This window comes from Scyliorhinus torazame, chromosome 14, assembly GCF_047496885.1.
Source record: "Scyliorhinus torazame isolate Kashiwa2021f chromosome 14, sScyTor2.1, whole genome shotgun sequence".
NCBI lineage: Eukaryota > Metazoa > Chordata > Chondrichthyes > Carcharhiniformes > Scyliorhinidae > Scyliorhinus > Scyliorhinus torazame.
Genome location: NC_092720.1, coordinates 13,487,324 through 13,505,890, shown reverse-complemented (window position 1 = coordinate 13,505,890; position 18,567 = coordinate 13,487,324). Strand labels below are relative to the sequence as shown.

Sequence of the window (18,567 nt, the reverse complement as noted above, 5' to 3'; positions counted from 1 at the left end):
TCGCCCACAAGAGGAAACATCCTTTCCACGTCCACCTTGTCAAGTCCATTCAGAATCTCACGTACAAATTTCAGGAATCCCAGCTCCCATTGCCACTGTCTCCTGCCACAATCACAGGAAAAAGTAAACCTGCGATGGAATTAAGGAGAAAATACACCATTCCACTAATCAGCTAGTGAAGGACTACAAGACAGCGCAATCCCCAACGTTACAAAACGTACAACTGGTGTGTAAACGTTTGAGAAGTCAATTTGACAACATCTGACTTATGGACTTAAATACAAAATACAGATTGCAGTAGAATAATTTCTATTCTGTAATTAATTGCACATTGAAATGCCACCATAATGATTGCCTCTATCTATCTAACTATCTATCTAACTATCTATCTATCTATCTATTTATCTATATATGAATCTATCTATCTATCTATCTTCCTGTATTTACCTTTATCAATCTATCTATCTATCTATTTATCTATCTATCTATCTATCTATCTAACTATCTATCTATCTATTTATCTATCTATCTATATATGAATCTATCTATCTATCTATCTTCCTGTATTCACCTCTATCAATCTATCTATCTATCTATTTATCTATCTATCTATATATGAATCTATCTATCTATCTATCTATCGTCCTGTATGTACCTCTATCTATCTATCTGTCTGTCTGCCGTCAGCCTGTCTGTCTGTCTCTCTATCTAGCTGTCTGTCTGCCGTCTGCCTGTCTGTCTGTCTATCTATCTAGCTGTCTGTTTGTGTATCTGTCTGTTTGTTTATCTATCTATCTATCTATTTATCTATCTGTCGATCTATCTTCCTGTATCTACCTCTATCTATCTATCTATCTATCTATCTTCCTGTATCTACCTCTATCTATCTATCTAGCTATCTATCCATCCACCTATCTATCCATCTATCTATCCATCTATTTATCTATCCATCTATTTATCTATCCATCTATCTATCTATCTTTTTATCTATCTATCGATATACATATGAATCTATCTATCTATCTATCCATCTATCAGCTATCTATCTATCTATCTTCCTGTATCTACCTCTATCTATCTGTCTATCTATCTTTCTGTATCTATCTATCTATTTATCTATCTATCTATTTTTTCATAATTTCTCAGAAAGCAAACTAAAGATTGCAATGCACACAAGAAGCTGAAATATAACAGCAAACATAAAAAACCTTTGCTTTTTTTATCACAATGGGAGAGATTTGAAAGGGTTCTGAAAGTGTGTAAAAACTGGCAGTGCACAGCAAAGCGAATGATTTCTGAGATTTCTTTCCGCTAGGACACCACTGTTATATCCTGGAGCGAGCAGGGAGATCAAGTCTGGTTTTCCACAGTGATCTGCACAGGAGCAGATGCCAGGAGTTGCTGTCTGTTTCACAGAATAATGACCGAAAACACGAAGAGATTCACCATCATTACAACCTCAAGATATGGCCCATCAATCTGTATATTCCTTTGCACAAAGCAGCATGATCACATTTACTGCCTCAGTCCATTGTTCAACCAGAAAGAAAGAGAACACTTGCTTTTCCGCAATGTCTTTAGCAACTGCAGGGCTGTACAGAGTGCTTTACAGACAAGAAGTATTCTTTCTAATGTAGTCACTGTTACAATGTTGGAATCACAGCAGTTAATTTGTGCACAGAAAGCTCCCACAGAACTGATGGTGGTTGAGATATAAACATGACCCTGGCCACCAATGGTAGCAACCCTGTTATTCCCCAGATACCACCATGGGATTTTTTTATGTTAACACTGACCCTTTGACAGTGCAGCACTCCCTCAGTATTGATCCTCTGACTGTGCAGCACTCCCTCAGTACTGACCCTCTGACAGTGCAGCACTCCCTCAGTACTGACCCTCTGACAGTGCGGCACTCCCTCAGTACTGATCCTCTGACAGTGCAGCACTCCCTCAGTACTGACCCTCTGACAGTGCAGCGCTCCCTCAGTACTGACCCTCTGACAGTGCGGCACTCCCTCAGTACTGATCCTCTGACAGTGCAGCACTCCCTCAGTACTGACCCTCTGACAGTGCAGCACTCCCTCAGTACTGACCCTCTGACAGTGAAGTGCTCCCTCAGTACTGAACCTCTGACAGTGCAGCACTCCCTCAGTACTGACCCTCTGACAGTGCAGCACTCCCTCATTACTGAACCTCTGACAGTGCAGCACTCCCTCAGTACTGACCCTCTGACAGTGAAGTGCTCCCTCAGTACTGACCCTCTGACAGTGTAGCACTCGCTCATTACTGAACCTCTGACAGTGCAGCATTCCCTCAGTACTGACCATCTGACAGTGCAGCGCTCCCTTAGTACTGACCCTCTGGCAGTGCAGCACTCCCTCAGTACTGACACTCTGACAGTGCAGCACTCCCTCAGTACTGACCCTCTGACAGTGAAGTGCTCTCTCAGTACTGACCCTCTGACAGTGAAGTGCTCCCTCAGTACTGACCCTCTGACAGTGTAGCACTCCCTCATTACTGAACCTCTGACAGTGCAGCACTCCCTCATTACTGAACCTCTGACAGTGCAGCACTCCCTCAGTACTGACCCTCTGACAGTGAAGTGCTCCCTCAGTACTGACCCTCTGACAGTGCAGCACTCCCTCATTACTGAACCTCTGACAGTGCAGCACTCCCTCAGTACTGACCATCTGACAGTGCAGCGCTCCCTCAGTACTGACCCTCTGACAGTGCAGCACTACCTCAGTACAGACCCTCTGACAGTGCAGCGCTCCCTCAGTACTGACACTGTGACAGTGCAGCACTCCCTCACTACTGACCCTCTGACAGTGCAGCACTCCCTCAGTACTGACCCTTTGACAGTGCACCACTCCCTCAGTACTGACCCTCTGACAGTGTGGCACTCTCTCAGTACTGACCCTCTGACAGTGAAGCGCTCCCTCAGTACTGACCCTCTGACAGTGCAGCACTCCCTCACTACTGACCCTCTGACAGTGCAGCACTCCCTCAGTACTGACCCTCTGACAGTGCGGCACTCCCTCAGTACTGACCCTCTGACAGTGCAGCACTCCCTCAGGACTGACCCTCTGACAGTGCAGCACTCCCTCAGTACTGACCCTCCGACAGTGCAGCACTCCTTCAGTACTAACCCTCTGATAGTGCAGCACTCCCTCAGGACTGACCCTCTGACAGTGCAGCACTCCCTCAGTACTGACCCTCTGACAGTGCAGCACTCCCTCAATACTGACCCTCTGACAGTGCGGCACTCCCTCAGTACTGAACCTCTGACAGTGCGGCCTCAGTACTGACCCTCTGACAGTGCGGCACTCCCTCAGGGCTGACCCTCTGACAGTGCAGCACTCCCTCAGGACTGACCCTCCGACAGTGCAGCACTCCCTCAGTACTGACCCTCTGACAGTGCAGCACTCCCTCAGTACTGACCCTCTGACAGTGCGGCACTCCCTCAGTACTGACCCTCTGACAGTGCGGCGCTTCCTCTGTTCTGACCCTCTGACAGTGCGGCACTCCCTCAGTACTGACCCTCTGACAGTGCAGCACTCCCTCAGTACTGACCCTCCGACAGTGCAGCACTCCCTCAGTACTGACCCTCTGACAGTGCGGCACTCCCTCAGTACTGACCATCTGACAGTGCGGCACTCCCTCAGTACTGACCCTCTGACAGTGCGGCACTCCCTCAGCACTGACCCTCTGACAGTGCAGCACTCCCTCAGTACTGACCCTCTGACAGTGCGGCACTCCCTCAGCACTGACCCTCTGACAGTGCAGCACTCCCTCAGTACTGACCCTCTGACAGTGCGGCACCCCCTCAGCACTGACCCTCTGACAGTGCGGCACTCCCTCAGCACTGACCCTCTGACAGTGCGGCACTCCCTCAGTACTGACCCTCTGACAGTGCGGCACTCCCTCAGTACTGACCCTCTGACAGTGCGGCGCCCCCTCAGTACTGACCCTCTGACACTGCAGCACTCCCTCAGTACTGACCCTCTGACAGTGCGGCACTCCCTCAGTACTGACCCTCTGACAATGTAGCACCTTCGCCACTACAATTAAAAAAAAATTTTTTTTAGAGTGCGCAATTATTTTTTTTCCAATTAAGGGGTAATTTAGCGTGGCCAATCCCCCCTCCCTGCACATCTTTGGGTTGTGGGGGTGAAACCCACGCAAACATGGGGAGAATGTGCAAACTCCACACGGACAGTGACCCAGAGCCGGGATCGAACCTGGGACCTCGGCGCCGTAGGCAGCAGTGCTAATCACTGTGCCGCATGCTGCCCTTCTTCGCCACTATAATAATAATCTTTATTGTCACAAGTAGGCTTACATTAACACTGCAATGGAGTTACTATGAAAAGCCCCTAGTCGCCACATTCCGGCGCCTGTTCGGGTACACAGAGGGAGAATTCAGAATGTCCGATTCACCTAACAAGCACCTCTTTCAGGGCATGTGGGAGGAAACCGGAGCAGACACGGGGAGAACGTGCAGACGCCGCACAGACAGTGTCCCAAGCCGGGAATCGAACCTGGGACCCTGGTGCTGGGAAGCAACAGTGCTAACCACTGTGCTGCAATGCCTCCCACCCAGAGATCACATTTGCATCATTCGCTCCCTCACCTCTGAACCATGGCTGCAGTGTGAACTGTCTACCAGATGCACACCAGCAAGGCTCCCTTGAAGGACCCATGACTACTACCACCTGGATAGAGAAGGGCAGATGATACCTGGGAACACCTCCACCTGGAAGTTCCCCTCCAAATCACCCACCGCCCTGACTTGGAAATATATTGTCGTTCCTTCACTGTCGCTGGGTGAAGATCTTAGAATTTCCTCCCAAACAGCACACTGGGTGTACCTACACCTCAGGGACTGCAGCTATTCAAGAAGGCAGCTCATCACCACCATCTCACGTGTAGTAAATGCTGCCTTTACCGGTGTTACTTACACCCAGAGACACATTTGTTTGAAATACATCCATTAAATGTTTTCAATGTTGGTGGTGTTGCTTTCGGATCGTTAACCCCACCGACATTCCAAATTGCTCCAACAATTCCTAACCCTGAATCTTGTTGAGACATCCTGTCGAAGCTTTTCATTTCGCACTCATCAGGTAACATCTGTGCAGAGAGAAACAGAGTTGTGAAACACCTGATTCTCTCCACAGATGCTACCAGACCTTCTGGGTTTCCAACATTTCCTGTTTTTTATTTCAGCTTTGCAGCTGCCACAATAATTTGCTTTTATTTTAGATTGGTTGTTAGTGTAAATCTTAGAACACTTAGGATTGTTCAGTGTGTGCTGTCCAATTGTGAATCACATCTAAAGTTGGACACTGAGGGCGTCATTCTCCGACCCCCCGCCGGGTCGGAGAATGGCCGTTGGCCGCCGTGAATCCCGCCCCCGCCCCCGCCGAAGTCTCCGCTCCCGGAGATTGGGCGGGGGCGGGAATCCGGCCGCGCCGGTTGGCGGGACCCCCCGCTGGATTCTCCGGCCCGGATGGGCCGAAGTCCCGCCCAGGAATTGCCTGTCCCGCCGACGTAAATCAAACCTGGTATTTACCGGCGGGACCAGGCGGCGTGGGCGGGCTCCGGAGTCCTGGGGGGGGGCGCGGGGCGATCTGACCCGGGGGGGGTGCCCCCACAGTGGTCTGCCCGCTATCGGGGCCCACCGATCCGCGGGCGGGCCTGTGCCGTGGGGGCACTCTTTCCCTTCCGCCTCCGCTACGGCCTCCACCATGGCGGAGGCGGAAGAGACTCTCCCCACTGCGCATGCGCGGGAAACTGACAGCGGCCGCTGACGCTCCCGCGCATGCGCTGGGAAACTGACAGCGGCCGCTGACTCTCCCGCGCATGCGCCGCATTTCCGCGCCAGCTGGCGGGGCAACAAACGCCATTTCCGCCAGCTGGCGGGGCGGAAATCCCTCCAGCGTCGGCCTAGCCCCTCAATGTTGGGGCTAGGCCGCCAAAGATGCGGAGACTTCCGCACCTTTTTGCCGGCGCGATGCCCGTCTGATTGGCGCCGGCTTTGGCGCCAGTCGGCGGGCATCCCGCCGTTGGGGGAGAATTTCGCCCTGGGAGTCTAAATTCTGTGGTCCCGCCCACTGTGGGAATTGTCACAGGCGGGATGCACCATTTAAAGGTCCGCGGGACACAGGCGGGGATTTTGGGTCTTGGGGCGGGCAGGCGGGATGGATAAATCCCACCCCCTGTGTTGAATTTGCTTCTGTCCTGAGTTCGAAGCTTGTCACCTTCCTCAGCAAATCTCCCGGAGAATTATCAAGGAAAGGTCATGAACAAGCTACTCAAGGACAGAGTTTTATTCAGAGACAAGGAGCAAAATTCTCCGTAATCGGCGCGATGTCCGTCGACCTGCGCCAAGAACGGCGCAAATCAGTCCGGCATCACGCCGCCCCAAAGGTGCGGAATCCTCCGCATCTTGAGCGGCCGAGCCCTCACCTTGAGGGGCTAGGCCCGCACCGGACTGATTTCCGCCCCGCCAGCTGGCGGGAAAGGCCTTTGGTGCCCCGCCAGCTGGCGCGGAAATGACATTGCCGGGCGGCGCATGCGCGGGAGCGTCAGCGGCCGCTCACGGCATCCCCGCGCATGCGCAGTGGAGGGGTCCCTTCCGCCTCCACCATGGTGGAGACCGTGGCGAAGGCGGAAGGAAAAGAGTGCCCCCACGGCACAGGCCCGCCCGCGGATCGGTGGGCCCCGATCGCGGGCCAGGCCACCATGGGGGCACCCCCCGGGCCCAGATCGCCCCGAGCCCCCCCCCCAGGACCCCGGAGCCCGCCTGCGCCGCCTTGTCCCGCCGGTAAGAGAGGTGGTTTAATCCACGCCGGGGGGGGGGACAGGCGTTCCAGCAGCGGGACTTCGGCCCATCTGGGCCGGAGAATCCCGGGGGGGGGGGGGGGGGGGGGGGGGGGGGCCAACGATTCCCGCCCCCGCCGAATCTCCAGATTCGGCAACCGACGGGGGCGGGATTCACGCCAGCCCCCGGCAATTCTCCGACCCGGCGGGGGGTCGGAGAATCCCACCCCTGGTCAATTTAACGCTAGTCGTCACACAGCATATATTATAAACAGTCCACTCAGTTCATATTTCAGAACGCAATTATGTAGAATTAGGCACAAATTTGATGTTTCTAACGCTTTATTTATGGTGTCAACAGTGGGTCAGTGGGTAGCATTCTCACCTCTGAGTTGGAAGGTGGAGGGCTCAAAAATCTTTCCAGAAACTTGAGCCCATAATCTAGGTTAATACCCCAGCTAACGTACTGAGGGGTGTTGCACTGTTTGACGTTCTATCTGTTGGATTTATTTTCTCTTCAACGGGAAGTGGGCGCCACTGACGATGCCAACGGTTGTGACCCATCCCTAATTGCCCTTGAGAAGATGGTGGTGAGCTGCCCGCTTGAACCGTTGCAGTTTACCTGTTGTGGGTTCAGCCACAGTGCTCTTAGTGAAGGGAGGGCAATAAGATTCCAAGTCAGGATGATGCGTAACTTGGAGGGGAACTGGCAGGGGGGGGGGGGGCGGGGGGGCTGGCGGGGGGGGGGGGGGGGGGGGTGTTCACATGTGCCGAATACCCTTGTCTTTCCGGGTGATAGAGGTGGCAGGTTTGGAAGGTGCTGTTGAAGGAGCCTTGGTGAGTTCCTGCTGTGCATCTTGTGGATGGTGCACACGGCTGCTACAGTGTGGCAGTGGTGGAGGGAGTGAATGTTTAAGGTGGTGGGTGGGGTGCCAATCAAGCAGGTTGTTTTGTGCTGGACAGTGTTGAGATTCTTGAGTATAGTTGGAGCTGCACCCGCCGAGGCAATAATCTAAAAGTATTTTCCACTGTCAAAACAAAAGCAATAGCGATGAGCGTGCAGTCTCTCTGCCTAGTGTCAGGTGTAGCTTGGTGGATCGCACTCTGACTTCTGACCCATGGAAGGGTGGGTTCAAGTTGCAGTCAGAAACTTAAGCAAAGGAACCTGGGCTGGCACTCGCTGTTAGGTGTGCCTGGGTTTATGTATCCCGTGGGCATTCACTAGGGATTCAGAGGGCAGCACGGTAGCCTTGTGGATAGCACAATTGCTTCACAGCTCCAGGGTCCCAGGTTCAATTCCAGGCTTGGGTCACTGTCTGTGCGGAGTCCGCACGTCCTCCCCGTGTGTGCGTGGGTTTCCTCCGGGTGCTCCGGTTTCCTCCCACAGTCCGAAGACGTGCAGGTTAGGTGGATTGGCCACGCTAAATTGCCCTTAGTGGCCAAAATTGCCCTTAGTATTGGGTGGGGTTACTGAGTTATGTGGATAGGGTGGGGTGTGGACCTTGGGTAGGGCGCTCTTTCCAAGAGCCGGTGCAGACTCGATGGGCTGAATGGCCTCCTTCTGCACTGTAAATTCTATGATTTGTGTTCCTATGAATAGGAATAGACTAAAAGTGTGGTTGGTGGTATAGGAGGTGCCTGCTTGTGATGTGTATCTCTGTAAATAAATGCTTTGAAGTGTGTAAATATTGGCTCCAATTCTTACTTTCAGGCCCGCAGGAATATCTTGTCCCAGTGCAGTGCTGAGGGAGTACAACACTGTTGTACTCAGCTGTTGTACCCAACTGAGGGTGTGCAACACTGTTGTGGGAGCTATCCTTTGTACAAAGCATTACAATAACTCTCTGCTTGCTAGTTCAGGTGGATGCCAATGATCCCATGGTATGAGAGCAAAGATAAGGGTTCTCCCTCAACCAGCATCATTAAAAATAACAAATAATCCGGCCATTATCACATTGCTGTTTGTGGGAGCTTGCTGTGCACAAATTGGCTGCCATTTTCCTACGTTAGAACAGTTATCAGACTTTAAGTGTACTTCATTGGCTGCAGAGGGTTTCAGGATATCCTGAGGTTCTTTCTCTCGCCACTTACCGAGCATTTTCACCGTCTGCTTGTTGTTCCTCTCTCTGCTACTGATGCTGGGCCTGAGACTCTCCTTTTTCCGTTGCCACAGCTTCCTCCCAATTAGGCTGTAGAGTATCGACAGGCAGAAGACAGGCAGAAAGAAGAAGATGCTGGACACCCACACCATGATGTTCAGGAGGCCTGACTTGACCGCGTACTCTGTCGCCTTGCACTCGTTGGTCAGCAAGGGGTCGGTTCCATTCATGTGCTCGACCCCAACCAGCACAAAGATGGGCCCAGCGCTGACAAACGCCACTGACCACAGGGAAAAGATGAGCCCTTTGACTCTGCCCTTCGTGATGACCACTTTAGCCTTGAGCGGGAAGCAAATGGCAAAGTATCTCTCCACACTCAGGGCAGTGATGTTGAGGATTGTGGAGTAAGTGCAGCTCTCGCTGACAAACTGGAATAGCTTACAGAGCAGGGTCCCAAAGTTCCAGGGCCGGTATTGCCAAATTCGGTACAAATCCAGAGGCATACAGACAAAAATGAAGAGGTCGGAGAAGGCCATGCTGGACAGATAGAAGTTAGTGGTGGTTCTCATCCCCTTGAACTTCAGCACAACCAGGATCGTCATGGCATTCCCGCTGATGCCAATCAACGCCAAGAGAGTGCAGGTAACGGTGATGCCAGTCAGGATGGGAATTGGGAACACATTAACAGGATAATCAAAGTAATCTTCAGCATAGTCCATGTTGTCCAGGCTGCAGTTGTGGCTACAGTTCAGCTTGCTGGATTGGTTGGCCATGCTGAGTCACTGGGGTGTAGGTCTGTCAGAGTTGGGGGGAGGTGTGATTGCAGTTTGAGGCTCGCAGTAATGATGGCGGAGATAGCTGGGCAGGTCTCACACCATCACTACACCAAGGGGAAACAGGACATTGCAGGAGACTTCACAGGGAAAGTGGACAAAACTTCCAAACCCCAGAGACAGGAGGTCCCTCTGGTCACATCCCATCTACAAAGGACAAGAGGGAGAAGATTACCATCAGCAGCCAGTAGTGTGCAAATCCAACCAGCATCAGGTCTTAGCACCAGATCTCATTGTCTATCCTGTTCTCTTTCTCGACAACTTTTATTCCCTTTCTGTCTTTCTCGCTTTCTCGCTCTCTTTTTCTCTGCAGGTCCATGTCACTGAACTATCTGTCCCTATCATTCAATCTATCCATCTCCACTTCTCTGTATCTCCCTTCTCTTCTTCTCTTCTTTATCCTTTATCCTCCCTGTCCCGGACTCGCGCCCTGCCTCAGACCCGCTCCCTATCCTGGACTCGCTCCCTGTTTCAGACCCGCTCCCTAAGACCATAAGACAAAGGAGCAAAGTTAGGCCATTCAGCCCATCACGTCTGCTCCGCCATTCAATCATGGCTGATATTTTTCTCTTCCCCATTCTCCTGCCTTCCCCCATAACCCCTGATCCCCTTATTAATCAAGAACCTATCTATCTCGGTCTTAAAGACACTCAGCGATTTGGCCTCCACAGCCTTCTGCGGCAAAGAGTTTCACAGATTCACCACCCTCTGGCTGAAGATATTCCTCCTCATCTCTGTTTTAAAGGATAGTCGCTTTAGTCTGAGGTTGTGCCCTCTGCTTCTAGTTTTTCCTACAAGTGGAAACATCCTCTCCACGTCCACTCTATCCCCAAGGCCTCGCAGTATCCTGTAAGTTTCAATAGGATCCACCCTCATCCTTCTAAACTCTAACAAATACAGACCCAGACTCCTCAACCGTTCCTCATACAACAAACTCTTCATTCCAGGGATCATTCTTGTGAACCTCCTCTGGACCATTTTCAAGGCCAGCACATCCTTCCTTAGATACGGGGCAAACTGCTCACAATACTCCAAATGGGGTCTGACCACAGCCTTATACAGCCTCAGAAGTACATCCCTGGTCTTGTATTCTAGCCCTCTCGACATGAATGCTAACATTGCATTTGCCTTCCTAACTGAATGCCATGACGATCCTGCACGTTAACCTTGAGAATTTTGAACAAGGACTCCCAAGTCCCTTTGTGCTTCTGCTTTCCGAAGCATTTCCCCATTTAGAAAATAGTCTATGCCTAAATTCCTCCTTGCAAAGTACATAACATCACACTTTTCCACATGGTGTTCCATCTGCCACTTCATTGCCCGCTCTCCTGGCCTGTCCAAGTCCTTCTGCAGCCCCCCTGCTTCCTCAATACTACCTGTCCCTCTACAGATCTTTGCCCCAGATCCGCTCCCTGTCTCGGACGTGCTCCCTGTCTCAGACCCCCCCTTCCTGGCCCAGACCCAATCTCTGTCCCAGACCCGCTCCCTGTCCGGTGTGGGAGTTCAAATCCTGTTTAGGATTTGAACCGGGCTGGAATGAATAAAGAAAAAAGCAACCACTTATTCACAAAACAAAGTCAGATCCTGAAATGAACAGAAATTTTCACAGTATCAAGTCGGTTATTTCCCAGGGACAAGGACAAAGATTGAGAGAGAAGCTCAGGAAAATATTCAAGTTCAAGACGTAGATACAAAGCAAATAGTACAGGGCGGCTGACACAGACAGACGGAGAGGCTGAGACAGGAGGACAGACAGAAATAGACCGACAAATCCAGACAAACAGAGGCTGAGACACAGCCACACAGCAAAGGAGGACAAAGAGACTGAGACAGTTAGACAGAAAAAGAGGCTGACATTGGGACAGAGACAGAGACAGACAGTTACTACAAAGCTCAAACCTAAAATAAACAAGCGGAAACATTAACCAGGCAATCATAATAAAACTGATAAGAATAACCAAACATCAACAGAATTATTGTAATAAACAAAAAACTTGGAGAGTGAAGTCATTAATCCATTGAGGAAATTATCGACCAGTTAAAATTGAAGATTGATAAAGTAACAAAGCAGCTATAATGAAGTAGCAAATCCCTCAGATTATCTGAGATGAAAAAATCAGCCTGTATTCTGAGCTGCAAACAGTTTATTTTTACCTGTTATCCAGATTTTAACCAGTTGGTCCACTTTTCTGCATCGACTCTGAATGTGAACATTAATCCATTGAAACACCAAACTGTGCTGTTGTTTCGTGTGAAATTATCACATGTACAAAAATCACAGGGGAAGGTACATGAATCAGATCCCAGTCTCATACCATCCCCCTAACGGAGAAACATAGAGCACCCGTCTGCTACAGCCGACCAGGGAGGTAGCAGTTCCTGACTGATAGATTCCCTGCTAACTCGCACACAATTATAGAGGAGAGAGAGCGGGAGAGAGAGAGACTGAGCGAGGAAATGCAGTGTGTGAAGGTTAGTGTATAGTGTCTAGTTATAAATCCTGGGTAGCAGGTTTGAGGAAGGGGGAGGGAGACAAGCTGTTCAATAGAGTTGCTCTTAGTGGAGAAATAAAAGTTACAAATGGAGGGATAACAAGGGGATTGACTGATGAATTCTACTGCGTTTTATACAGGGTTGGTCTTAAATCCATAAAGTTGCTGCAGATGGTAAGCCTGATCCCATTGAGCGGTCTCCCGATTCTCAAATCAAAGCAAGATACTGTGAATGCTAGAAATCCAAAATGTGAACAGGGTGCTGGAAATACCCAGAAGATCTGACAGTCGATGTGGAGAGAGTAAAACAGAGTAAATGCTTTGAGCTCCTTAGTGTCTAAAAGGTCAGGTGAGATTACTGGGATATGGTGGAGGCGGGGGCTTAAGTAGGATGCTCTTTGCAAGGGCCGGTGCAGGCTTGATGGGCCGAATGGTCTCCTTCTGCACGGTAGGGATTCTCTTTGATGAGTTAGATACGACCCCAGACAGGCTTTGCAAAATATATAGGCTGACAGTCCCAGTGGCAGCACTGAGGCTATGGGGCCGGTTTAGCTCAGCTGGCTGGACAGCTGGTTGGTGATGCAGAGCCAGGCCAACAGCGCGGGTTCAATCCCCGGACTGGCTGGGTTTACCCATAAAGGCCCCACCTTCTCAACCTTGCCCCTCACCTGAGGTGTGGTGACCCTCAGGTTAAATCACCGCCAGTCAGCTCTCACCCCTCAAAGGGCAAAGCAGCCGATGGTCACCTGGGACTATGGAGACTTGATTCACTTTCCTGATGTTGTTGGAGATACCTTCTTACAGAAGAAATGTTAAAGTAAGGCCCTGCCAGGTGGAAGTAAAAGATCTGACAGTCACTATTTCAAATCAGCACAGGTGAGTTCTCTCCAACTGATTACCTGGTCATTATCACATTGCTGTTCGTGGGATCTTGCTGTGTGCTGATTGGCTGCCATGTTTTCCACGTTACAACACACTTTGGGAGTTGAAAGGTGCTACAGAAATGCAGAGCATTAGCATTGCACTAAACAATACAGAAAACAGTTGGTACAAATGAGAACAGAGCCAGCTGCTCTGTACAATAACGTATAAATAGCTTATTAAAGAACAAAATGAAAATTTACGGAGATAACCTTCCTCGACCTCATAGCTCCCGATCCACATTGATCGGTGCCGATCTGACAAATGAATTTGCCAAGATCTTCAGAGAAAGATTGCATTCGAATGTCCATGTGACTGGCATAGTCAGAGCGGGGCAGGTTACATAAAGGACATTACATTTCCAGTCAATCATTGCACAACACTTTCCTGCGATTCCTCAAATTAAGAATCCAATCTCTGGTTGTGATTGAAACAGACAGGCTGCTTTATACAACAACTCACTTTCATATACAACAACTCACACTCATATACAACAACTCACTTTTATATACAACTCACACTCATATACAACAACTCACTTTCATATACAACAACTCACACTCATATACAACAACTCACTTTTATATACAACTCACACTCATATACAACAACTCACTTTTATATACAACTCACACTCATATACAACAACTCACTTTTATACACAACAACTCACTTTCATATACAACAACTCACTTTTATATACAACAACTAACACTCATATACAACAACTCACGTTTATGTACAACTCACACTCATATACAACAACTCACTTTTATATACAACAACTCACACTCATATACAACAACTCACTTTTATAGACAACAACTCACACTCATATACAACAACTCACTTTTATATGCAACTCACACTCATATACAACAACTCACTTTTATATACAACTCACTTTTATATACAACAACTCACACTCACATACAGCAAATCACTTTCATATACAAGTCACTTCTATATACAACAACTCACTTCTATATACAACCACTCACACTCATATACAACTCACTTTCATATACAACAAGTCACTTCTATATACAACAACTCACTTTTATATACAGCCACTCACACTCATATACAACAACTCACTTTCATACACAAGTCACTTCTATATACAACAACTCACTTTTATATACAACAACTCACTTTTATATGCACCCACTCACACTCATATACAACAACTCACTTTTATATACAACAACTCACACTCATATACAACAACTCACTTTTATATACAACCACTCACTTCTATATACAACAATTCACTTTTATATACAACCACTCACACTCATCTACAACAACTCGCTTTTATATACAACAACTCACTTTTATATACAACAACTCACACTCATATACAACAACTCACTTTTATATACAACCACTCACTTCTATATACAACTCACTTTTATATACAACCACTCACACTCATATACAACAACTCACTTTCATAAACAACAAGTCACTTCTATATACAACAACTCACTTTTATATACAACTCACACCCATATACAACAACTCACTTTTATATACAACAGCTCACACTCATATACAACCACTCACTTTTATATACAACAACTCACTTTCATATACAACAACTCACTTTTATATACAACAACTCATATACAACTCACTTTTATATACACAACTCACTTTTATATACAACAACTCACTTTCATATACAACCACTCACATTCATATACAACAAGTCACTTTCATATACAACCACTCACATTCATATACAACAATCACTCACATTCATATACAACAACTCATATTCATGTACAACAACTCACATTCATATACAACAACTCACATTCATAGACAACAACTCACACTCATATACAACTCACTTTCATATACAACTACTCACATTCATATACAACAACTCACTTTCATATACAACCACTCACATTCATATACAACAACTCACATTCATATACAACAACTCACATTCATAGACAACAACTCACACTCATATAAAACAACTCACTTTCATATACAACCACTCACATTCATATGCAATCACTCACATTCATATACAACAACTCACATTCATAGACAACAACTCACACTCATATAAAACAACTCACTTTCATATACAACCACTCACATTCATATGCAATCACTCACATTCATATACAACAACTCACATTCATGTACAACCACTGACATTCATGTAAACAACTCACTTTCGTATACAACAACTCACACTCATATACAACAACTCACTTTTATATACAACCACTCACTTCTATATACAACTCACTTTTATATACAACCACTCACACTCAAATACAACAACTCACTTTCATAAACAACAAGTCACTTCTATATACAACTCACACCCATATACAACAACTCACTTTTATATACAACAGCTCACACTCATATACAACCACTCACTTTTATATACAACAACTCACTTTTATATACAACAACTCACACTCATATACAACAACTCACTTTTATATACAATAACTCACTTTCATATACAACAACTCACTTTTATATACAACAGCTCATATACAACTCACTTTTATATACACAACTCACTTTTATATACAACCAAACACATTCATATACAACAATCACTCACATTCATATACAACCACTCACGTTCATATTCAACAACTCACACTCATATACAACAACTCACTTTTATATACAATAACTCACACTCATATATAACAACTCACTTTTATATACAACAACTCACTTTCATATACAACCACTCACATTCATATACAACATTCACTCACATTCATATACAACCACTCACATTCATATACAACAACTCACACTCATATACAACAACTCACTTTCATATACAACCACTCACATTCGTATACAACAATCACTCACATTCATATACAACAACTCACATTCATAGACAACAACTCACATTCATATAAACGACTCACACTCATATACAACAAGTCACTTTCATATACAACCACTCACATTCATATACAACAATCACTCACATTCATATACAACAACTCATATTCATGTACAACAACTCACATTCATATACAACAACTCACATTCATAGACAACAACTCACACTCATATACAACTCACTTTCATATACAACTACTCACATTCATATACAACAACTCACTTTCATATACAACCACTCACATTCATATACAACAACTCACATTCATATACAACAACTCACACTCATATAAAACAACTCACTTTCATATACAACCACTCACATTCATATGCAATCACTCACATTCATATACAACAACTCACATTCATGTACAACCACTCACATTCATGTAAACAATTCACTTTCGTATACAACCACTCACATTCATATACAACAACTCACTTTCATATACAACCACTCATTTTCATATACAACCACTCGCATTCATATACAACAACTCCCATTCATATACAACAACTCACTTTCATATACACCCACTGACATTCACATACAATAACTCCCATTCATATACAACAACTCACATTCATTTACAACAACCACTCACATTAATATACAACTGACATTTATACACAACAACTCACATTCATATACAACAACCACCCACATTCATATAAACAACTCACTTTCATATACAACCATTCATTTTCATATCCAACCACCCACATTCATATACAACTCACATTCATATACAACAACTAACGTTCATAGAGAATCACTCACATTCATATACAAAAACCCACATTCATATACAACATTTCACTTTCATATACAACCATTCACATTCATATACAACCATTCACTTTCATATACAACCACTCACATTCATATACAGCAACTCACATTCATATACAACAGCTCACTTTCATATACAACCACTCACTTTCATATACAACAACTCACATTCATATACAACAATTCACTTTCATATACAGCCATTCACATTCATATACAACAACTCACATTCATATACAACAACTCACTTTCATATACAACCACTCACATTCATATGGAACAACTCACATTCATATGCAGTAACTCACTTTCATATACAACCACTCACATTCATATACAACAACTCACATTCATATACAGCAACTCACATTCATATACAACAATTCACTTTCATATACAACCACTCACTTTCATATACAACAACTCACATTCATATACAGCAACTCACATTCATATACAACAATTCACTTTCATATACAACCATTCACATTCATATACAACAACTCACATTCATATGCAGCAACTCACTTTCATATACAACCACTCACATTCATATACAACAACTCATATTAATATACAACAGCACACTTTCATATACAGCCTTTCACATTCATATACACCAATTCACAATCATATACAACAACTCACTTTCATATACAACCACTCACATTCATATGCAACAACTCACTTTCATATACAACCACTCGCATTCATATACAACAACTCAAATTCATATACAACAACTCACATTCATATACAACAACCAGCCACATTCATAAAAACACTCACTTTCATATACAACCACTCATTTTCATATACAACAACTCACATTCATACACAACCATCACATTCATATACAACAACTCACTTTCATACACACCCACTGACATTCATATACAAAACTCACTTTCATATACAACCACTCACATTCATATACAACAACCCATATTCATAATCAACAACTCCCATTCATATACAACTCACAATCATATAAAACCACTCACATTAGCTCACTGGGCTAAATCGCTGGTTTTTAAAGCAGACCAAGGCAGGCCAGCAGCACGGTTCAATTCCCGTTCCAGCCTCCCCAGACAGGCACCGGACTGTGGCGACTAGGGGCTTCTTTTCACAGTAACTTCATTGAAGCCTACTCGTGACAATAAGCGATTTTCATTTCATTTCATTTCACATTTATATACAACAATCACTCACATTCATATAAACAACTCACTTTCATATACAACCACTCACTTTCATATACAACAACTCACATTCATATACAGCAACTCACATTCATATACAACAATTCACTTTCATATACAACCATTCACATTCATATACAACAACTCACATTCATATGCAATAAGTCACTTTCATATTCAACCACTCACATTCATATACAACAACTCATGTTCTTATACAGCAATGCACATATACAACAACTCATGTTCATGTACAACAATAACTCACATTCATATACAACAACTCACTTTCATATACAACTCACATTCATATTTAATAATTCACATTCATACACAACTCACTTTCATATACAACAACTCACATTCATTTCCAACAACAGCTCCCATTGGTATACAACAACTCACATTCATATACAACTCACTTCCATATACAACAATTCACATTCATATACAACAAAAACAGCTCACATTCATATACATCAACTCACTTTCATA

The 18,567-nt window shown here is 45.6% G+C and overlaps 2 protein-coding genes across 2 annotated transcripts in view; both read right to left on the bottom strand.

The window, feature by feature from the left end:
* LOC140389528 (growth hormone secretagogue receptor type 1-like) overlaps positions 1-12,066 on the bottom strand; it is a 60,878-nt gene extending 48,812 nt beyond the window's left edge. Inside the window, exons 1-2 of the mRNA XM_072473714.1 lie at positions 11,912-12,066; positions 8,917-9,904 (exon numbers count right to left, since the gene is read on the bottom strand). Of these exons, the coding sequence (XP_072329815.1) occupies positions 8,917-9,697 (781 nt within the window). The 5' untranslated portion in view covers positions 9,698-9,904; positions 11,912-12,066. The remainder of the gene's footprint in view (positions 1-8,916; positions 9,905-11,911) is intronic.
* dynlt2b (dynein light chain Tctex-type 2B) overlaps positions 1-18,567 on the bottom strand; it is an 832,392-nt gene that overhangs the window by 412,670 nt on the left and 401,155 nt on the right. The window lies entirely within an intron of this gene.